Raw genomic sequence first — 20,540 nt, 5'->3', positions numbered from 1 at the left:
TATATTTACAATTTCTATTGAAAGGCCGGACATGCCAAACTAGAGCCACTGACTCCCAACTCTACGCCCCTAAGACGTCTGATGACTTTCAAGGAACTTCTAAACAAACCCAGGGGATCCACGCTGAAAAGTAAATGTAGACTATGCAAACACTAAGCCAAGAAACTTGATTTTCTGGCTTCTGGAGGTTTGCTGGGTCTCTGTCTTGGCTGCTGGGGTTGGTAGCACCTTGGCCCTATCATTCCCAAAGTTTAGGTGAGTGCTCAGTAGTCTAGAACCATCCAAATGCTAACTCCGCAGGGACTCACTGAACTGAACAACCCAGCACAAATTAGGAAAAATTACAAGTTGTTAAATGTGCTGTTGAAGTTTCCATCTCAACAAATACTAAGTGCACACTAAATGTCCTGAATGTCATTTTTCAAGGGAGAGGCCACAAACAATGGCAACTCGATGCCTGAAACAAATCACCAAATAAAGCTTAAAGAACAGTGTGACCCAGGAAGAAGGGCAGTATGGGGAGGGCAGAGCCAAGTGAGGGGCGAGGTGTGAGAAGAGGGAGAGCGGAATTTGTCCTGGTAAGACAGACTGCAGAGGTATAGTTACCAAGTGTGAAAGCTCTTGGCATGCTAACGGAAGACATTTTAAATCTTTCATTGGAATCAATTGATCTGCAAATGGTTTCATGCTCCCCTCTCTCTGGAGAGAGGTAGACAAGGCACTAGAGCATTTGGAGTACAAAGGCCACGGCCTCTCTCACAGTGCTGCTTTGGACCTGTAGTGCCTTTTTGGTGTTTGGTTTGGTCTTATGGTTCTTTTTTGAGCCTGGGTGTCACTTCAGCCTAGGCTGACCTGGAACTCACTAGGTGGCCCAGGCTGGCCTAGAATTCTTGGAAATCCTCCTGTCTGGCCTCCCACATGCTAGGATTCCAGTGTGACCGTGATGTCACCTGTGCTGTGGAGGGTAGGGATGTCCACACTCGGCTTTTGTCGTCTGCCTGCTTCCCGATCAACCTGCCTACTTTATTGAGAAGCAGCTGTTTGTGCATCAGGCAAGGGTGGGAGTCCCTGCCAGCTGTGGACTGGAAAGACAGGGCAGGCAGGCATAGGGAAACAACCATGACTCTGCCCGGGATAGAATTTCAAAGCAGGTCAGCAAGACTACCCGAGGGCTTGGCCCTGACTCTTTTTTTTTTTTTTTTTTTTTTTTTTTTTTTGGTTTTTCGAGACAGGGTTTCTCTGGCCCTGACTCTTTAAAGAGACAGGCAGGTCCACTCCTCACTGCTGGCTTGTCCAGCATCCCCACCGTCCACCTGTGATTAGTTAGCAGGGTAACTAACATTCATCTAGCAGTTATCCTTTCTAATGTTAAACAAGATACTGTTTTATTATCTAAGTTTTTGACAGGGTATCACCTCATACTCCCTGCCCACTCCCCTTTTTCTAAATAGAAGAAAAAGGCTTAGAGTAGCTAAGACACTTGCCTAAGATCACAGAGTTCATGGGTGAACGATGATTAAAGCCTAGGTCAGTGTGAGTCTAAATTGCAGTTTTCCACTACACCATTCTCCAAGGTATGTGGGGGAGTTGATAACACCTACATACATTTATTATTACAGAGGAGCTGACTATGTTTGAGTGGTGAGATTAATGTCCATAGACCAGCAGAATAAAAGAACAGGAAATATATATATATATATGGTGTTAAGATACTATGTCCTTCTGAGGAAACCCACAGACATGGAAACACACACAGAGTGGAAAAACAGAAGTTAAGTCATTTGACCATTTAAGTCAGTAAGTGTTTATTCAAACTGTGAGGCAGTAACAGACACAAAGGTGAATGGAAAGGGATTTGTTTGATCTAGAGGGAAGACTAACCTGGGAAAAAACCTGCAGTCTCCTAAAAGATAACCCCAGGGTCAAAGGAAAAATCTCTGACGGGGGCACAAAGAATAAGGGGGCAAACAATTGCAGGGAGGTGATTTAGGGTGGTCTGGAATCTGGGCAGGTGCTCTCCAGCCGGGGAGGGCACTGGAGGAATAGGGAACAGATGTGTGGGCCAGCCTAGTGTTCTAGGTGTTTGTTCACTATGATAGTAAGGTGGCCCGAGACCTCTCATACAACTGTGTGACAAACACTCGCAGGACCCACGGTCAGGTGACGACGTGCCTGAGGATGAGGACGAAGACGAGCAGCAGCAGCCTAGCTTGCCCAAGTATGGCTTCGCCGTGGTCATAAACATGACACCTCCCATCTCCCGGCTGGAGACTGAGTTCCACATCTGTGTTGCTGATGGCCCTGTAGTGGGTGGGTGTCCAGCTTCTTGGAGCTGAATGTGTCCTGACTCGGATCCTTCACAGGCTCTTCTTCGGGGAAACAGCTTCCTGAATAGTTGCTGACTATTGGGTTCTACAAAACTGGACATCGATGTCTCATGCTTCACCAAGTTGTCTCTTTGACGTTTGAGTCAACTCTAAGAGGAACTGATCTTATACACTCAATGTGACCGTTCAGGATGACCTCATGGTTAGGTGGGCGAGATGGAAAACTAACTTCTTACTCAATATCCATTGACCCCTTCCTTCCGTGAAACAGAGTTTCAGTTTGCCCAGAGATCTGACAAGACACGGAAGAGGCGGGCCCTGTTTAAACCACTTAACCTTAGGTGTGCCCCTGACAGCTAGTTTTCTAAAAATACACATGACAATATGGCTCCATCAGACGGAAAGGTGGACTTCGAGATTCCATGCTGGGGGACAGGCTTCTGCCTCTTCTGCCTGTCTTAAACAAGAACGTGCACGATTCATTTCATTTGTCCTGGAAGAGAGATGAAAATAAACCCGGGTGCTGGGTGGTACCAGCAGCTACCAGACAGTCGCATGTAGAGTTGACCCAACTCTGAACTCTTACACTTACGCTCATTTTCCTTGGTAGGAATTTTATATATGTGCTATTGAACTCACTAGACTTGGCAAAATACTGTGAGTTTTACTTTTTTTTCAAAGACAGGGTCTTGTAGCCCTGGTTGGCCAGAAATTCACTATGGAGAACAGGCTAGCCTTGAACTTACAGATCCACTTGCCTCTGCCTCCTGAGTGCTGGGATTTAAGGGGTGTACCTTCTTGGCTAGGGGTGGGACTTCGGACCTACTTCCCTTTCTCCTGTGCTGGAGTGTTGTCTGGCTTGAGCTTGCACAGGTCCTGTACATGCTGTCACAAGTCTCTCTGAGTGCATGTGGCACTGGCCCTGTTGCGTCTGGAAAAGGCAACTGATATCTGCTAGGAGAAGGAGAATCAGTTTTCTTCAACCGAGTGGCACTGGGTATATCAACCACAGGCCAGGGGAGGCAGGCCTCATGGTCAGGAATAGTTGGCCAACAAAATTAGACTCCATGGTGTGTGTGTGTGTGTGTGTGTGTGTGTGTGTGTGTGTGTGTGTGTGTGTGTGTGTGTGTGTGTTATAGGTGTATATGTGTTCATGTGGGTATTGTGCTTGTGGAGGCTAGATGTCAATGGTGTATCGATTTCCCCTGTATTTTTTTTCTTTTTTGAGACTGGGTTTCTCAGTGAACCTGGAGCTCAGACTGTCTAGACTGGCTGGCCAGTAAGCTAGAGCTCTGGAGAGCTGCCTGTTTCTCTCTCTCTCTCTCTCTCTCTCTCTCTCTCTCTCTCTCTGTCTCTGTCTCTCTCTCTCTCTGTCTCTCTCTCTCTCACACACACACACACACACACACACACTGTTGGGGTTGCAGATGCACACCTCTGGCCCTGGCTTTTATACGGGGCTGAAGATCGAAACTCCAGTCCTCACACTTGTGAGGCCGGCACTGAACCATCTCCAAGCCCGTAAGTTTTTAATAGCTAAATAAAGAACCTGGGGGCAGAGTTACACATGAATTCTTGTGGGAAGCACCTTGAATACCCAGCATAGGAAAAAAACATTCAGGTTTTCATTTCTGACCATTTTTATTTATGTACTCACCAGATTAGAAGCTCTTTATGAGTACACACCTTACAATCTTTGTATTCTGAGCACAGCAAAGTTGAAACGGTGTGCCTGGAGGACAGTCTGTATATATAATGCATGTTGTCATGTGTTGTCTGAGCTCACTGAGAAGCTGGCTCTGGAAGTGGTGTTGCTCCCCCACCCCCACCCCACCCCCACCCCACCCCCACCCCACCCCTGCCGTTCTGCACACACTTTATTTAGACGGTGGTTCTCAACCTTCCCAATGCCGTGACCCTTTAATACAGCTCTTCGTGTGGTGGTGACCTCCAACTATAACATTACTGTCCTTGCTACTTCATAACTGGAATTTTGCTACTGTTATGAATTGTGATGTAAATATCTGTGTTTTCTGATGGTCTAGGGCAAACCATATGAAAGGATTAGTCGACCCACAAAGGGGCTACACAGGTTGAGAACCACTGCTTTAGACCCAAGCATGTTTGTTTATGTCCAGTGTCCTCCAAAACAAACTCACCCTGGGTCAGGGAGAGCAGTCAAGGGCATTTAAAACTGTGCCCCCGAGAACCACTAGAAAGTGAACTGTTTCCATCAGAGACTATTTATCCCGTAATGTAAAAATGCCTGCAGTGGGAATGGGAAGCTGGAAGGACCCTCTCATTAGGAATTCCAGCTGCCTCAGCTTCCCGGTCGGTTTCTGCTGGATAACTGTGAGCAGCTGACTTGAGGGTTACCTTTCTGTTGTCATGTGTCCTTTACAAAGGAGGCACTGCTCTCCCAACTCTGAAACAGGAACTCCAGCTGGCTGCCGCAGCAGGGCTTCCCTCTTCACTTCTGCCAGGTGTCCTGGGCGCCCGCTTGGATGGTCTTCTGCTGTCTGTCCTGACTTTTGCTTCCTATATACTTACTAAATCCCCTTGTTCAAGACTGAAAGTGAGGCTGTAAGTCACAGGTCATTCTCCAGTCCAACAGAGCCAACAGTGAGTCAGACCACGTAACTCGATACTTAGGGCTGTCCCAACACATCATCAGCCTCTGCTAAATACATACTGGATAACTATATATCTGCAAACATGAACTTTTATCAGGTATCTGGTACAGTAAGCACTGGGCTCAGATGACAATCGAGACTCACACGCCGGGTCATCAGCTATTTCTCTAAACACCTGTACTCACCTCACCTGTAAAGTGGGGGTACAGTTTCTCCAGAAGCATCACCCCAGACCCAGGGGAGGCAGAGTAATTCTAGGTTTGACCTTGCCTAGGGACATGACCTGTTTTCATTAACTTTGAAGTTGAACGCCTCAAGGTTAGACAAAGGGACCTGTTAGAGTGGATCTATACCGAGTTTAGGAATTACTGAGTATGAGAAAGGTGTGTCAGCATTCGGTAGCCACCTACTAGATCAAATTCTTTACTTTCCATTCGCTGTGTTAGATCTAAGTATTATTACTGAAATGCTGCATATTGTTTCTGGGAAGGCTGTGCACTGGGAAGGATGGGCAGAGGGTCTCCTGAGATGTATTTTCAATGTGTGTTTTAGTTCCTTAACAAATCAGATGAGAATATCAAACTGGAAAAGGTCAGCTATCAATGTGTTGCCTCTGAGCTGAGGGAAATGGGACCCTCAGACACTAAGGAGCACATGGATATTGCCTTTCTAAATATGAATTAGGCAGTATCCATGGAGAGCCTTGAAAACATGCATAACCTCTAAATACCCTTCACTGAGTGATAGGCTGGTGGGTTTTAGCTGATTTCTTCTTTACATGACCATAAAACCAGATAACACCACAGCATCTCTCTCTCTCTCTCTCTCTCACACACACACACACACACACACACACACACACACACACACACACACACACACACCCGCCAGATACAACATTCTGGTTACGTTACAGTAAGCTACAGAATGAATTCACACACTTAACCCATGAGTTAGGTCAGTCAGAGTTCGGACCTGACTGAGCTCTTTTACTCTAGGAAGGATTCACCACCCCACCACACATGAAGATTAAATACTCCTCTAGTGATATCCCTCGGCACCTTCTGTTTCTGAGGTTTTCGTTTGTCTGAGGTATGTACACCAGACAAGTTCTCAGCCACTAAGCTGAATCTCCAGCCGGCATTTGAGATTTTCAACTCAATGCACTAAAAGGCAAAATATGGTCAACCACGAGTCTTGACTGAGATGATGATGTGGCTGTGACATCACTCTGAACAGGTAAAAGATGTTCATTCCTAGTTCCATATTCCTAATTTTGAAGATTTTACTTCTTGAGAGAAGAATCTGCTTTCTCCTAACAATAACTAATCCCGTGATGTCCCAATAACTCAAAAGAAACTCAAAGCACAAGAGTTGCTGCTATACATTGTAAGAGAAAAAGGAAACTGAACACAAAGTTACGCGGGTGTGTGAGGAACAGAAAAAGAAACAACAGAGACTGTTTACCACATTTTCTTTCCTTTTGTTTTTTAATAAATTATAAATACTTTATCCACTTATCAAAGTTCAACAAAGAACTTCCAAAATATTTCATCTTCTTCATTCTTCAGGGATTATTCATTCACAAAGTAGGCCACCTACAGAAAAGATTTTATTTTAGAAATTCAGAGTTCAAACATCAAATCAGAATCAGGGATTTAGGGACTTAAGACCATCAGCAATAAATGCTTCCCTGAAATTCTAAATAATGGTCACAATCCTTCTAAACCAGTCATGAAATAAAGATTGCTTTATAAAAATTCTAGTTTAGAAACTAACACCACCCCTGAAACTGTTCATTACAATAACTAATCTTTAGAAGCTTTCGTGAGGTAAAAACACTATTTTTCTTAAAAGTACCTTTAAAAACAGGCCAAGGCACTGTACTTTTAACATTAAATAGAAGAGACCTGCAAGTCTCTGCTGATCCAAGAGCTTCTGGCAACAGTCCACGTTAAAGTCGGAAGGAAGGTCAGTTCAGTACACACAGTTCCTGTGGGCAGTCCTCCTTGACCCAAGGGCAAGAAAGAGAAGCCTCTAGGTCCACAGCGAAGATCCAGGGGGAGAGCGGCAGAGGACAGCGCTGCTGGCCTAGTCTCCAGTCAGGCTTCTCGCCATGACCCCTTACCCACGCCCGCCCTAGTCCCTATGCAAGAAGATGGAGAGTAGCATTGAAAAGGTGGCTATTAGGCAGCCAATACTTAAGTCTAAATCAAGAACTTCCTAGACTTGTTCCCTGTTTGACTTAGACAGGAAACAAGCCTCACCAACATACAGACACCTAAATTCCCTTTTTCCTAAAGAGCTTGAAGGAAGAACAATACCCCTGAGCAAAGGTCTGAGCAGGAAAAAGCAGCAGAAACGGAGCTATGCACCATTTCAACAGCCTGCCGCACCCTTACTTCTTTGGTACTGCTACCGATCAGCGGGGCTGACTGTGAAAGAGGATATAAATAAACTCCTGGTTCTTCTCTGGGTGGAGAGTCCCTGGTAAGCGGGACTGTCTTTTGATTTTGGCATTTCAGAGGGTCTTAATAGGTGCTTTGTCTTGTTTTTAAGTTTGAGTGTTACAAATGATCCCTGTAATGCATTATCTTGAAATACTTTTGTAAACAATATAGGTATAAAATAAAGTTCAATTAAACAAACAAATAGCGTCATCATTACTTTAATTGGATTTTAGCAGGTTTTCCATGTTTCTTCTGACCCTTAAACGCAGGAAGGTAAGAACCACCCACTTCCTGGTATCTCTCATTAGGTGCTGGATTTGTCAACCTTCTCTCTCAGTAAGAGGAAGGTATAAGATTGAAGACTGTCTACACTCACTGCCATAATATCTATTTTTTCTTTATAGTTTCTGAGTCTCTTTTTGTTACCCTTAGTCTTAAGACACTTCATATTTAGCATAGTCTCTGTTTCTATAATGTTAGCAGATGGATGTAAAGGACTGGAAAATCATTTGAGAGTTAGAGTCAGCAGGTGAATTCTGGAAAGTGTTCCTTAAGTGTTTCGAGGTAAGAACCAGTGGTTGATGTAGAGAACTTGGAGATAGAGCATGGAGAGGGTAACACTTATCCCCATTTGCTGTGAGCCAGCTCTGATTAAGATCGATGGAGGGCTTGAACTAGGGACCTTTCATGACCACTGCTGGAACAACCTAAGTTTGGGAAGTATTTTTCCTCCGAAGAGCTTCTCAGAAAATATGGTCTACCATATTAGCAGTCTAAGAGACACACCAATTTAATCAGGCTCCCCTTGAGCAGGGCAGGTGGCTGTGCTGGAGTTTACTACGGGCAGAGGCTTGGTTCTGAGGTATGTGTTCCCATGCATTCTAGCCACACATCCTTTTCATTAGTATTCCTTATAAGTCTCAGGACTAAGATTAAGGAAACGTACAGTCCTAAAAATGAGCGAGCTGGCAATAAAAGCTCATGAAGTGTATGAGTAAAACCCAGAGTGCCTCTGTTTGGAGAATACAAAAAATGTCATCCCACCACTACCCTTCACTGAGCCTCCAATCCCCCATGAAGCTCTAGGCAGAGCTTAAAATAACTGAGTAGAAAGAGCTAGAACACGAAGAAAGCCATGACAGACGTCGGGGCCTGTATCTTCAAACACTTTTCTCCTCCAGTCACACTTCTTATCGGGGAGGGGGTATTTATCTCCTTTCTATACTTCAAAGACCATGAGGAGTCATGGGTGAAATTCCTAAGGGAGGGAAAGAGGAAGAAACCACCTCTCCGCTACTATTAAACTGGAATGTGGCCTTGCTATCTCTCTGCCGTCACTAAATCAGAGGTGGCGGCGAGGTCTGACGTGAGGACAGCACAAACAGAATGCTTGCCTGGAGGCTGAGGTTCCAGTTCCGATCCTGCTGAGCCCAGCTCAGGAATCCTGCCACACTGAACCACCATTAATGTCCCCATTCATTTACTCATTCATTTGATCAACGATACCCTAATCAGCATCTACTGTGTGCCAGGGAGTGGTCTTGGTGCTAGGGATAGGCTGGGAGTGAAACCAGATGCTTCCCAGAACGTACATCCTAGCTAGAGGGAGGCAGGATGATCACTGTAAGAGGATGCTCGGTATACAGGTGGTAACTGTAAAGACAAGAGTAGCTACTAGCCACAGAACAACTATTAACCTTGTTCTACATTAAGAATTCAGTTCCCCGGCCTCATTATGCCCAATTCAAGTGCTTAATAGCCACACAGGGCTAGTGGTTACCACATTGGAGAATGTGGTTACCGTCTACCTCTACCATCATAGGAAGGCCTACTGGACATGGCTGGAACAGCAGCAGGGCAGGGGCACTACTTCACACGGGGCATGGAGGAAAGGCCCCTCTAACGAGACTTGGAGACAGCAGCTGGAATACAACAGGGTACTTGAACTTCCCACAGCTGTGGGCCTCTCTGACCCTGATGTAACTCCAAAGGCTCTTATCAAGCCAGTTCTCAAAAGCTTCTTATTGTCTCAGATTTACTGGCTGCTCTCAAACGCCATCATTTACTGCCCCATACTAGCAACTGAAAAGCTACTTTTAAAGTGCTATTTAAACACGCTAGATTAACCAGGCAAGCTACCTTCCAGAGAGAATGCTGCCCCATAGCTACCTCTGTAAAGTAATACACAAACCTGAAGCAATACAGTTGACTCACCCTGTCATATCTTAAACCCCAGTGCTCTCATGCACTCCTTGTGGGCCTCGATGAGATGTCCACAGTGTTCTTCTCCTTTCTCAATGATGCTGTAAAATGAAAGGCAGTGGTTACCTAACAGACAGAAAGCACAGGATGTATGACCGTGCAGGGGAGTGAGACTGTGGGTATGCAGAAGGTGGCTGAAGTTACAAAAACCCACTACACCGAACAGCATGGCTCCTGTGCCCTGTTTGATCTTACGACGGTTCCACGCCCACAAAGATGTTCCACACAACTAAGGTTTTGAGGTTTGTTTTTGTCGTTGTTTGGGGAAGGTTCTAACTAGATGAAATAATTATGTGTAGCAAACGATGTCTTTAGTCTATAACCAAGGAATAATAAACTTATTTATAATGAAATCAATTGAATAGTTACATTAGACGAAGGGAAGAGGGAAGCACTTCACTTTGGGGCCTTATTATCACACGGGAATTAACTTCCTGTTTCTCCTTACATTCAAACACACTTAAACCTAATTGTAATCATTAAACACCCAACAACAATAAACGTCAAAAAAGATCTGGTAGCCAGGAGCCGTAAGATGAATCCTTCTTTGAAAGATTAACTGGCATTTCATTGATAAAAACCTATGAAGTAGCCATAAGAGCTAGAATGTACTGACATATGCCTGAAATCACGTTTGGGAAGCTGAGGCAGGAGGAACCTAAGTCGGAGGCCAGCCTGGGCTACATGTCAAGACCGTGTCTCAAAAGGAGTTGGGGAACAGGGTCTACTACTAATGCTTACCAGCAAACGAGAGACTGGGTGGGACTGACGGTGAGTTCCATATAATAGACACCTTACAGAAATGCCGGAGTAGTCCATTTATTGGACTCATTACACAGGGAGGCAGACATGGTAAGTACCTTGCACAAGGTCATCAAATTGGAGGATCAGGGTTCAAGGTCTGCCTGTATTTCTAAGCTCTTAATCTTGACATCACATTTCCCAAAGTTTCCAGAAGCATGCATTACCATTGCAGGAACCTCGGTATCAGACCCATCTTTAAATTCTCCATTTACAGTATGGCTTGCAAAGTAGTGATAATAACTAAGGTTCACTTAACTATCTTACTATACCAACGGATAATTTCTCTTTCGTGTATGTTTTTTAAAACATAGTCTCACTCTGTTGCTCAGGCTAGACTTGAACAGTGGCAATCCTCCTGCTTTGGTCCCCCCAATAATGAATAACGGGTGCTCCCCAGGCATGAGCACCCATATCTTTCTACTATTACTTTTCTACTTTGGTGGGAGAAACAGACAGAGATGCATATTCACATTATCTGAGGACTGCTAATGAGATCTAGAATTGAGACTTCATACAAGTGAGAAAAAACAAAACCTTTTGTGACTTGATAAGATAAACATTAATGTCACCTATATTGTACACAGGGTTGTTTTTTTCTTTAATTTGTTTTTATTTATGCGTATGGTTGTTTTGCCTACGTGTCCGTCTGTACACCATGTGTATGCAGTGCCCACAAGAGCCATAAGAGGTCGTCGGACTCCTCTGGGACTGGAGTTGAAGATGCTGGTTAGCCAATCGGGTGGGTGTTGGGAACTGAAGCCAGGTGCTGTGGAAGGGCAACCAGTTCTCTTAAAACAGAGCCATCTCTTCAGCCCCAGACAGGCTGCTTTTTAGCCTTCGGCCCTTTAAAGGGGGGAAAGGGATCCTTACAGAAATGTATCCCGTGTCCAACTATACGCTCAACGCTTTGGAAAAATTCTTAGAAATCACCTGAAAATTTTGCATTCTGGTCTTGCTACATTTACCATAGCTAAGTGGTATAGGAACGGCTGTTGACAGATCTCCGCATATTAAGTTCCGTTAAGTCAAACAGCATCTTGACGCACTTCTATATATCTGGACCTAAGAAGGTTAAAGGGCACTGTAGCAAGGAATGAAGGACGAGGACCTCGGGGCCAACCTGACCTCTTGCCCTCTCCCGTTACCCCGGAGACCGAGGTGCGCGCTCAGGGAACAGGGTGAAACTATGGGTCCCCTTAACTCCGGAGAGCCAGGGAGCAGAGCGGAGCCGAGGCTGCGGAAGCCCGGCCGGCCGTCCCTCCCCGGCTGCGCACTGACCACGCATCGCGCGCCTTCTTGGTCTCCGGGCAGGCGCAGCAAGGCTTCAGCGGCTTCTTCTCCTGAGCCTCAGGCGGGGCAGGGCTGGCGGCGGCCAGACCCGGCATCTTTCCAGCCGAGAGCAGCAACGAGTGCACACGCGCAGAGATCCCAAGCAGCGGCCAACCCGAGCTGCCGGCACCCACTTCCGCAGGCACGCTAAAGAGGACAGGAAGTCCCGCCTCTCTCCGAACGGAAGCGAGCCCCGAGCTGCGCGTGCGCAAAAGAAGCGGGACCGAGGGCATTGACCCAAGGGCATGGCTTCAGCGCAGGCGCAAAGGTTAAAAGGTCACCCCGAGTGTTATTTTTGAGATTGCAATTTAATTGCGACATTTTCCCTTTCTCTTTTCTCCCTATAAACCCTCACATATCCATACCCCTTCCCCGCTGTCCTTCAAATTTATGACCTCTTTTTTAAAAACTAATTGTTATTGCATGCATATATATAGACATATACACATATATAAATGTATACATATATATTCCTAAATATAACCTCTTCAGTTCAGTATAATGCTACCTGTATGTATGTTTTAAGGATTGACCTTTCAGCACTGAACAACCAGTTAGTGTGCTCTTCCCTGGGGAAGACCTCCTTTCCCATTCCCAGCTTTCCTCTGTTTTTCTTTGAGTTGATGCCTTTTGTCCATCTGATCTGGCGTACTTATTTCACCCCGAGTTTTAAAGTGTGCTTGGGCAGGCCTTGCAGAGGTGGAGCATGGGGAGACAGCTGAGAGGCCTCTCAGTCCCTCCCATGGATGTTGAAACTGTAGCCCAAGAAAGCAAAATGACTTCCAGAGCACCATGAGAGAAACCATTAGTGAAATTCAGTTCCTTTGAGTACAGGTCCTGGGGCATTTCGTGACCTCCCTTCTTCCTTCCCTTCCCCCATCATGCTGTACAATCTGCAGATGTTGGGGACAAAGGTCCCCTAATTCCTATTCCTCTCCGGCATATACGCTAAATCTTCAGCTAACATTTCATGACGCCATAGTTATATGAAGCTTTTTTTTTTTTTTTTCTAGTTTCAACTCTCTCCTCTCTCTCTCTCTCTCTCTCTCTCTCTCTCTCTCTCTCTGTTGGATAAGTGAATAAGAAAGTAATTGGTAGTGAAAGTGTAAAACCCTCAGTGAAGCTCCATGGCTTCAACTTGGCCATTCTTGCTATAAGGACGTTCACTAAGATGGTACTGGGCACGTGTTTGAGTGACTTCCTTAAACTAGATTTGAGCTGGGGGGGCGGGGTTTATTTTTTAAAACACAAGTATTTATAGACAAGGTCTCTGCCTTAAGCTGGAGGACCCTGAACCGATCAGAAAGGGTTGGCATTACAAGTATGTGCCATCCATGCCTGGTTTGTAAGGGTTTTCCTAATGCTAAGCAAGCACTCTGCCAACCGAGTTACATGTCTTCAGTCCCCAACTGGTTTTAGTAGAAATTGTCCAGTCATATATCTGTCACTACACCAATTAATAAAATTAAAAATACTTTTTCCTGGCATTTCTTAAATTCGAGTCAGAACAAGATAATCTTCAGCATAATAGCTGTAGAGTGCTAAGTTTGAGAGTCATTTAATCTTCCTAACAAACTGAGGTTCAGAAGCGCATGGAATTTGTTGAGTTACATAGTTCCTGAGGCTTCCCCTCCCCATATTTCATTTACTCTCCCATGCAATGTATCTCAATGCGCAGTAGCTTTCATTTTACAACCACTGACCTGTATTTACTTGTGCTACTGCATTTTTTAAGTATAATAAATGAGCAAAGAAGAAAAAGAGAGAACTGGAAATTTTATGGCATTAAGAGGATCAAGTTTGATACAATTTGTAGACCAAAGGAGGGGGGGGGGGAGAGAAAAACCGAAACTTTTTTGTAACTGATAATTTTTCATACCATTTTTCCCTTTGTGAAAGGAAGTTCCTGGAATGAACCACACCTTACTTTGAACTTCCTGCAAGGCTGATCAATTGGTTACCAGTTTAATGATGAAGTGAGAGTGGCATGTTGCTCGTCCACAGCCAGATTGTCTTGGAGTAGATTTAGCCCCCTTAGTGGCCTTTATTGCTCCATTCTGTATGTGACCTAATATCTTGGTGAGTATTAGGTAAATCCTTTGGGATGTCCAAACAGACCCTCTAGTTCCCACCAACCAAAAGGCTGAGAATACAATCAGATACTGCCTGAGGCTATAGATGAGATTCCCTCACTTTCCTGTGTTTTATATTAAATGGAGATTAAGAATATAAAACATGCCCAATTATTGTTTCCTATTTAATCCCAAGAAAAACATCAATAACTGATTTCCCCCAAGAAGAGCTGTAATTAGGTTATTAAACTGAAGGGCCTGAGATATAACTCAGTGGGTAAGGATACTAGCCACCAAGCCTGATGACCTGAGTTCAATCCCCAGGACTCAGTTGGTGGCATGAGATAAACAACTCCATACATACACTGTGACACACACACACACCAAAAATTTAAAACTTGAAAATAGGTTAACATATGGAGACTAAGAAAAGATAAGATTAGTTAGAAGAAGTTTAATGCTTTTTATATCCAGTTATTGCTCCTTAATTTTTATTTTAACTAGCATTTTACCCTTCGTAACTCTCGACTGTTGTTTTACAATTACTAAATTAATAGGTGACAAGCTTGAAATAGTGACTTGAGCAGACTTAGGTGCCACCAACTAGCAGTTCTGTGAGTGGGATGACAGAGCCACTAACACAACCAACAACTAAGGAATTACTTTCTTTCTTCCTTTTTCTCTTTTTGGTTTTCAAGACAGGGTTTCTCTGTGTAGCCCCTGGCTACCCTGGAACTCACCCTGTAGATCAGGCTGGCCTTGAACTCACAGAGATCTGCCTACCTCTGCCTCCTGAGTGCTGGGATTATAGGCATGCGCCACCACCACCCGGCATGAATTACTATTTGAAGTTCTTCAGTGATGAAGATGTCCTGTGCCTACCATGCCTAAATTCGATGACGTCACCCAAGAAGGGGTGGGTGGTTGCAGCTGGCAGAGTAGGAGCGACACCGTGTGTTGAGAGTGGAGAATTACATGGCCTACATTCTCATCAGTTGATTTAATAACCAGCCTCTGTGTTGCTTTCAGAACTAAGTAATTTTACATAATATTTTCATGTCTGCCTCTGAAGGAAAAAAAAGCGTTCCAATTTCCCTGGGGAAATACATACTATACAATATTCTCTGATTTCTGATCTCCCTGAAAAGACCGAGTTTTTACCTCATTTGCAGGCCAGTTCAAAAGTGATGGTAGAAGCCATCAAACTACTGGGTCACAAAGAAGGGACAGTTTATTAGTAACAGCAGCAGAAGCAGAAGCAGCACAGAGCATTAGCATCTTTATACCAGGTTCCAGAAGCCCATATCTCAGGGGTGATGTGAAAAAGACCAAATGATAGCCACACGGGTATTGGGTATTTGTAGGAACACAACATTTGTAATGAAGAGAAATAAAAATGTCACCACCACCAACACACACACACACACACACACACACACACACACACACACACACACACACACTTTTGCTTAAAAGGCAATGCTGCCTCTATTACCCAACATTATCTCCTACTCAAAGGGACAAGGACAGACAAAGCCCCTGTGGAGAGTTCTCTCAACATGATCAAATCTTTCCTTTTAACTAAATTTCATTAACAAGCATCTCTTTTCAGTACTGGAGTTTCTTTTATGCAACTAAATGACTAGAACCTAACTTCATGAAGGCTGTCCATTAGCCATTTATTGTTTACTATGGATGTAATGTTTATGTCCTGCCCAAATGAAGTCCTAGGCTCCACCGTGGTACTTAAGGGCACTGAAGTCATAGGATGGAGGCTCTGTGACGGGATTTGGACCCTTATAAGAAGAGACTTGTCACTGTCCCCCTCGATGATGTCATATGAGAACAGAACAGAACAAGGAGGTAGCACTTATCAGGAACAAAACTGACTTGCACTTTCCTTATGTTAGACATTCTAGATGCCTTGTGAGAAATGAGTGTCTGTTGTTTAAGTCACGTGCACTTAACAGCCCCATGGCGCCAGGACATCTATGTAACATTATTATCACAGCCTAAAGGTAGCAGACATTCGTCACCTCACTGTTTCTATAGGCCAGGAGTCGGGGCACAGCTTCAGGATTTTACTAGATTGCAATTAAGACTGGTAGAAGTTTCTATTTTATCTGAGGTTCCAGTGAAGATGAGTATGTTCCCAGTCTCACTTCAGGTATTAGAAAAATTCGGTTTCTTGCTATTTTGGGGATGAGGGCTTTGGCTTCTTTCAGGTTGTCAGTTGGAGGCCACCTCAGCTCCTAGAGGCCATTTGCAAGTTCTTTGCAATGGGAGGTTTCCCAGCGTGGTCACTCAAAAATCCCTAATGAAGGGAGAGCAAAATGAATATTAAAGGTCTCTGTAAAAGAATCAATCACATAGCCACTGATTTCCCACCATGGTTTGCAGAACCTTTTGGTTAAGACAAGTGCTAATACTAAAGGAGCAGGTCTCATACAGCACTCTGAGGCATGCTCAACTCAAACCCATGAGCACCCAGCCCAGGACAGTTATGAAGGCATCCTAATCTGAACTTGCTTAAACCATTGAATTTTTTTAAAAGTGTTTTATTAGCACCGTGTGTGTGATTGGGGGGAGGCCCTTGCTGTGCGAGCATGTGGAGGTCAGGACAGCTCTGTGGAGCTGGTTCTATCCTTCTACCTTTATGTGAATTCTGGGGGTCAAACTCAGGCTGTCTGGCAAGCATCTTAACCTGCGGAGGACCCACCATGAAGACCTTTTTGGGCTTTAAAAAAAAAAAAAAAAACTCAATTGTGAGTTGCTAGAGTGTGACCTTTTCAGAGAGAAATGACAACATCGTGTTGCAATGTCACAAGGCTGGATACGCTTACCAGAGCACAAATCCCAAGGGCCCAGGGTCCTGGGGGTCACCTTAGGACTTTACCACAGGTCGGTTAATTATCTGAAGATAAACATCAGACATAGACTGTGTGGAATAGATCCAAAAATGGAGAGAAGTGTTGAATTATTACCTTAAGTTCTTGGTCCGGGAAAATTCCCTCATTTCTATAGTTGTGAGTCCATGAACCAAAATTCAGAAGGAAAAAAATTCAACAGGTTCCCAAAAATGTGACCTAAAGCAAAATATTATTTTAAAAGCTGTGAAGTTCAAGCTAATTAGAATATCAGATATGTGGAAATGCATACAGCCAGAGCAGCAACACTTAAAAACAATCAAGCGTTATGGCTCCAAACTCACAGAGTACACCTGCCTCAGGTGGGATTAAAGGCTAGCACACCCTGCTCATGTCTCTGATTTTAATGCATAAGAAAAATAATACATGGGAGCCGCCGGTTACCGTTCTAACACGGCCAAGTCCAAGAACCACGCTACACACAACCCCGGTCACAAAGATACAAATCTCTTAAGGGGGTGGACCCCAAGTTCCTGAGGAACATGCGCTTTGCCAAGAAGCACAAGAAAGGCCTGAAGAAGATGCAGGCCAACAACGCCAAGACAGTGAGTGTGCATGCAGAGGCCACCAAGGCCCTTGTGAAGCCCAAGGCGGTGAAGCCCAAGATGCCAAAGGGCCCCAGCCGTAAGCTCAGCCACCCTGCTTTAGTTGCTCCCCCCAAGCTCGGGAAGCGGATTAGAAGCTGCATGGCCAAGGGTCGTAGGCTCTGCCAACCAAAGCCCAAGGCTCAAACCAAGGCAGAGGCCTCAGCTCGAGCTCAGACTCCCAAAGGTGCCCAGGCCCCTGTGAAGGCCCCATCGAAAAGGGCCTTCTGTCTGCCAGACAGATGGACTGGTATGACACACCTACACACTGTTTGCAGATGATCAGGACCCCATGCTGTTTTTACAAATAAACTTGAGGCAGGATCTGAAAAAAAAAAAAAAAGAAAAAAAGAAAAATAATCCAGCATTTATCTTATCTTTATGATCTGTATTCAGGATAGCCATGTTGGTTTAAGAAAGTTTTTTAAATTTCAAAATGCCAGAAACACTGTTCTAGAACAAAATGAGGACTTAAAAAAAATCTTTAATGAGACAAACCAACAATAACATCTTTCTTTGAGTCAACCACGCAAATTTGAATGTGTACTACATGATTAAACAAAAGAATTAGTATTAACTTTGCTAGCTGTGATAATAGTAATTATTTTTTTAATCTATTACTTGGGCTAGAGTGTATCACAGTAGGAGAATGCTTATAGCATATGTGAGAACCTAAATTCAATTCGCAACACACAAAAATAATGAATGAATTAATTAATGAGTAAACAACATTGTTAATTTGAGATACTGGTTACTTTTAAGGCAAAGTGATAAATGAAATTTCTTTTAAAAAGAGGAATGGACCGTAGGCAAAAGGTTCTGAGGACTCTCAATAGCTGATCCACTTTTGCCTCTTTAGTTTCCTCCTACGTTTTTGTTTTTAAAGAAGCAGAGCCTACTACGCGTGCTCCGAAGTGTCCGCATCTGCTCTAACGCTAAGGGCAGCAGCCTGGAGACAGATTTTCAATTACTGATGTCCTGGCCGACTCTGAAGCTGATAGGCTCTTGGTTACTGAACCAAGGCCCAGCATTTAGGAGCTTGGATTCCTCGATCCTGTGGAAAGGGGCTTTCAGAAGGTTATGAGACCTCCCAGGGATCTCCGAAAGAGACTGGTGGCGAAAACCGTCAGAAGCAATTTGGTCTTGGTTTTCTAGGGTAGCTCTTTTCCCAGTATTTGACGTGGACCCTTGCTGGGCGCAAGGGAGGCCATCCTCCCCCGAGCCCCCTCTTCCTAGCCCCACTTCTTTCCACGCCCGCGTTTCCCCTTTCTCTCGCCTCCTTCGTTCCAGTTCCCAGTTCCTCAGGTCGCCCCGCATCCCGCCTCTTCATCTTGCCATGTCTGTCAGCCTAGCATCCCTACATCCATTCTGCTCCTGCTACCTGCCTCTTCAAACTGCCCTTCTAGACCCCGCCCCCACCCCCATCCCACACCTCCCAGCCCTGCCGCCCCGCCTCCTGCAACTCGCCCCGCCCCTTATCCCGGCGTGTGCCTCTGAGGTTGCCATAGCTACGGCGCACCCAAGCTACCAAGCCTCCCATAAGCTGGTGTTCTGCTGGCGGGAGGAAAGAGGCAGCACCATGAGCCGCACAGTGACCATCCAGGAGCCCAAGACCAAGCTTCAGGGGTTTCGGTACCGGTGCGAGGGATCGAGGGCCAAGGGCAGCACCGCCAGTCGAGCGTACGATTTCCTGTACGGTAAGGGCTAGCCACTCCTCCGGGGGGCTACAGTGACTTGGTAGGGGTGTGCTGAGTGAAACACAACAAGCACGCAAACAAACAAACAAAGAAACCTAGCTCAGGGCAAACCCTCTGTCCCGGACCCCATAGTTGCACGCAGGTGGCCGCGCGCTCTGCAGCGCCACAGGTGCGCTCACCTTCTCCAAGCGACAGGAGGGGTCACCTTTGTTCTCCTGATAATTTATCCTCCTGAAACTTGGTCTGAGGTTTTGGATGCTCATTCAGAAAAGTATGAAATGACTTACAGAGCTAGAAAGTCAGGCAACGTGCCCGCATTCAAGCTGCATAAAATGTGCAGTGGAAATGATCTCCTGCCTGGACAACTCCAAATTCAGTGTTCTGGGTAAAGAGGTGCCGGTTTCTCCCGTTTGTTTTCAGAGGCCTTTTGTTTTCTTTCAACCTGTTTTATCTATCAAAACATTGTTAATGAACTGATTCCCCCAGGGCTAATTAAGCTCTAGTTTATGTTCATGCCCTGATTTTCCACTTGTGGTCTATTTCTTCCGGCCACTTGTGCCAGTACACAATGTGAGGTATGCAAGTGTTAACTAAGTTATTGGATTTACTGCTACAACGATTGCAACCATGTAAGGATGATGTTTTCTTTTTCTGATTTTGCCCGCTGTAGAACAAAGCTGTCCCCCGAACCTAACATTCTTTTCAACTCTGTCCCTTTGGATTCCCATGAAACATCCATAAGACCCATTTTCCTTGGCCTGGGTTGTGCACTGACTGCTCACATGATCTGCCCAGTGATCTACTTTGTTACTCCTGGTTTCATCTCAGGAAATAAATCTAATAAATGTTTGGCCCAGGGTATTTGTTTCCCTAGGGAAAAAAATCTACTTGGGAAATCAAATGTCTCCCTGAAAGCTGCTTATGAATTTAGTGTCACGTTGTTTGATTTCTTTTTAAAAAAATAGGTTTTATTTATTTATTTATTTATTTGTTTGTTTGTTTGTTTATTTATCGTGTATGAGTGTTTGCCTGCATGTATATATGTGTACCACGTGTGTTCCCGGTACTCTTGGAGGTCAGAAAAAGGCATCAGATCCCCTAGAACTGGAGTTACAGATGTGAGCCACCTCACGGGTGCTGGAATGAAATCCGAGCCTTCTGCTAGACTTGCAGCTAGGCTAGCAACAAGTGCTCTTAATAGCTGAGCCATTTCTCAGGCCTCCCATGGCTTGATTTTAATAAATAATACACTCAGTCTCCAGTGCCCTTCATCATTAAAGATTTATACCCGGTGAGCAGGTACTCATAGTATCGGGTTAATCAGTTATTGACCTTTGGAGAGATAACTTGGGCCCATCATTGACATAGAGTCTTTATAAATCTAAGGGATTAATTCTAAAGATGACTGATATTATTTATTTCTTATTAGAGAGCGATATTTTCTTGCCATGTCTA

The 20,540-nt window shown here is 44.7% G+C and overlaps 2 protein-coding genes and 1 long non-coding RNA gene across 4 annotated transcripts in view; 1 reads left to right on the top strand and 2 right to left on the bottom strand.

Annotated features, from left to right (window-relative positions):
• Nucleotides 1-6,422: 6,422 nt before the first annotated feature.
• Nucleotides 6,423-11,967, bottom strand: Cox17 (cytochrome c oxidase copper chaperone COX17). Of its 2 annotated transcripts, none has more exons than XM_042259290.2 (3): nucleotides 11,755-11,967; nucleotides 9,602-9,713; nucleotides 6,423-6,558 (listed from the first exon to the last, which is right to left on the bottom strand). In XM_042259290.2, exons 1-2 carry the CDS (start codon nucleotides 11,859-11,861, stop codon nucleotides 9,629-9,631), a joined length of 192 nt encoding a protein of 63 aa, XP_042115224.1. In that variant the 5' UTR covers nucleotides 11,862-11,967; the 3' UTR covers nucleotides 6,423-6,558; nucleotides 9,602-9,628. The 2 variants fall into 2 exon arrangements, with proteins under 2 accessions (XP_042115224.1, XP_006975798.1); XM_006975736.4 differs by having other exon boundaries at nucleotides 9,625-9,713; nucleotides 11,755-11,966.
• A 3,970-nt stretch (nucleotides 11,968-15,937) lies between these two features.
• Nucleotides 15,938-18,811, bottom strand: LOC143268118 (uncharacterized). The gene is made up of 2 exons (XR_013043732.1): nucleotides 16,862-18,811; nucleotides 15,938-16,191 (listed from the first exon to the last, which is right to left on the bottom strand). It is a non-coding gene; the product is annotated as an uncharacterized LOC143268118 (long non-coding RNA).
• Nucleotides 18,345-20,540, top strand: part of Cfap91 (cilia and flagella associated protein 91) — a 48,453-nt gene continuing 46,257 nt past the window's right edge. Inside the window, exon 1 of the mRNA XM_006975796.4 lies at nucleotides 18,345-19,085. Within this exon, the coding sequence (XP_006975858.3) occupies nucleotides 18,725-19,085 (361 nt within the window). The 5' untranslated portion in view covers nucleotides 18,345-18,724. The remainder of the gene's footprint in view (nucleotides 19,086-20,540) is intronic.

This window comes from Peromyscus maniculatus, chromosome 12 (assembly GCF_049852395.1).
Source record: "Peromyscus maniculatus bairdii isolate BWxNUB_F1_BW_parent chromosome 12, HU_Pman_BW_mat_3.1, whole genome shotgun sequence".
NCBI classification, from domain to species: Eukaryota; Metazoa; Chordata; class Mammalia; order Rodentia; family Cricetidae; genus Peromyscus; species Peromyscus maniculatus.
This window is presented reverse-complemented; position numbering and strand designations above follow the sequence as displayed.

Excerpts from the sequence above, each read along its gene's own strand:
- Cox17 (XM_042259290.2), bottom strand. The coding sequence starts at position 11,861 with ATGCCGGGTCTGGCCGCCGCCAGCCCTGCCCCGCCTGAGGCTCAGGAG. Across the intron at positions 9,714-11,754 it reads AAGAAGGCGCGCGATGCGTG|CATCATTGAGAAAGGAGAAG; the intron begins GTCAGTGCGCAG and ends TTCATTTTACAG.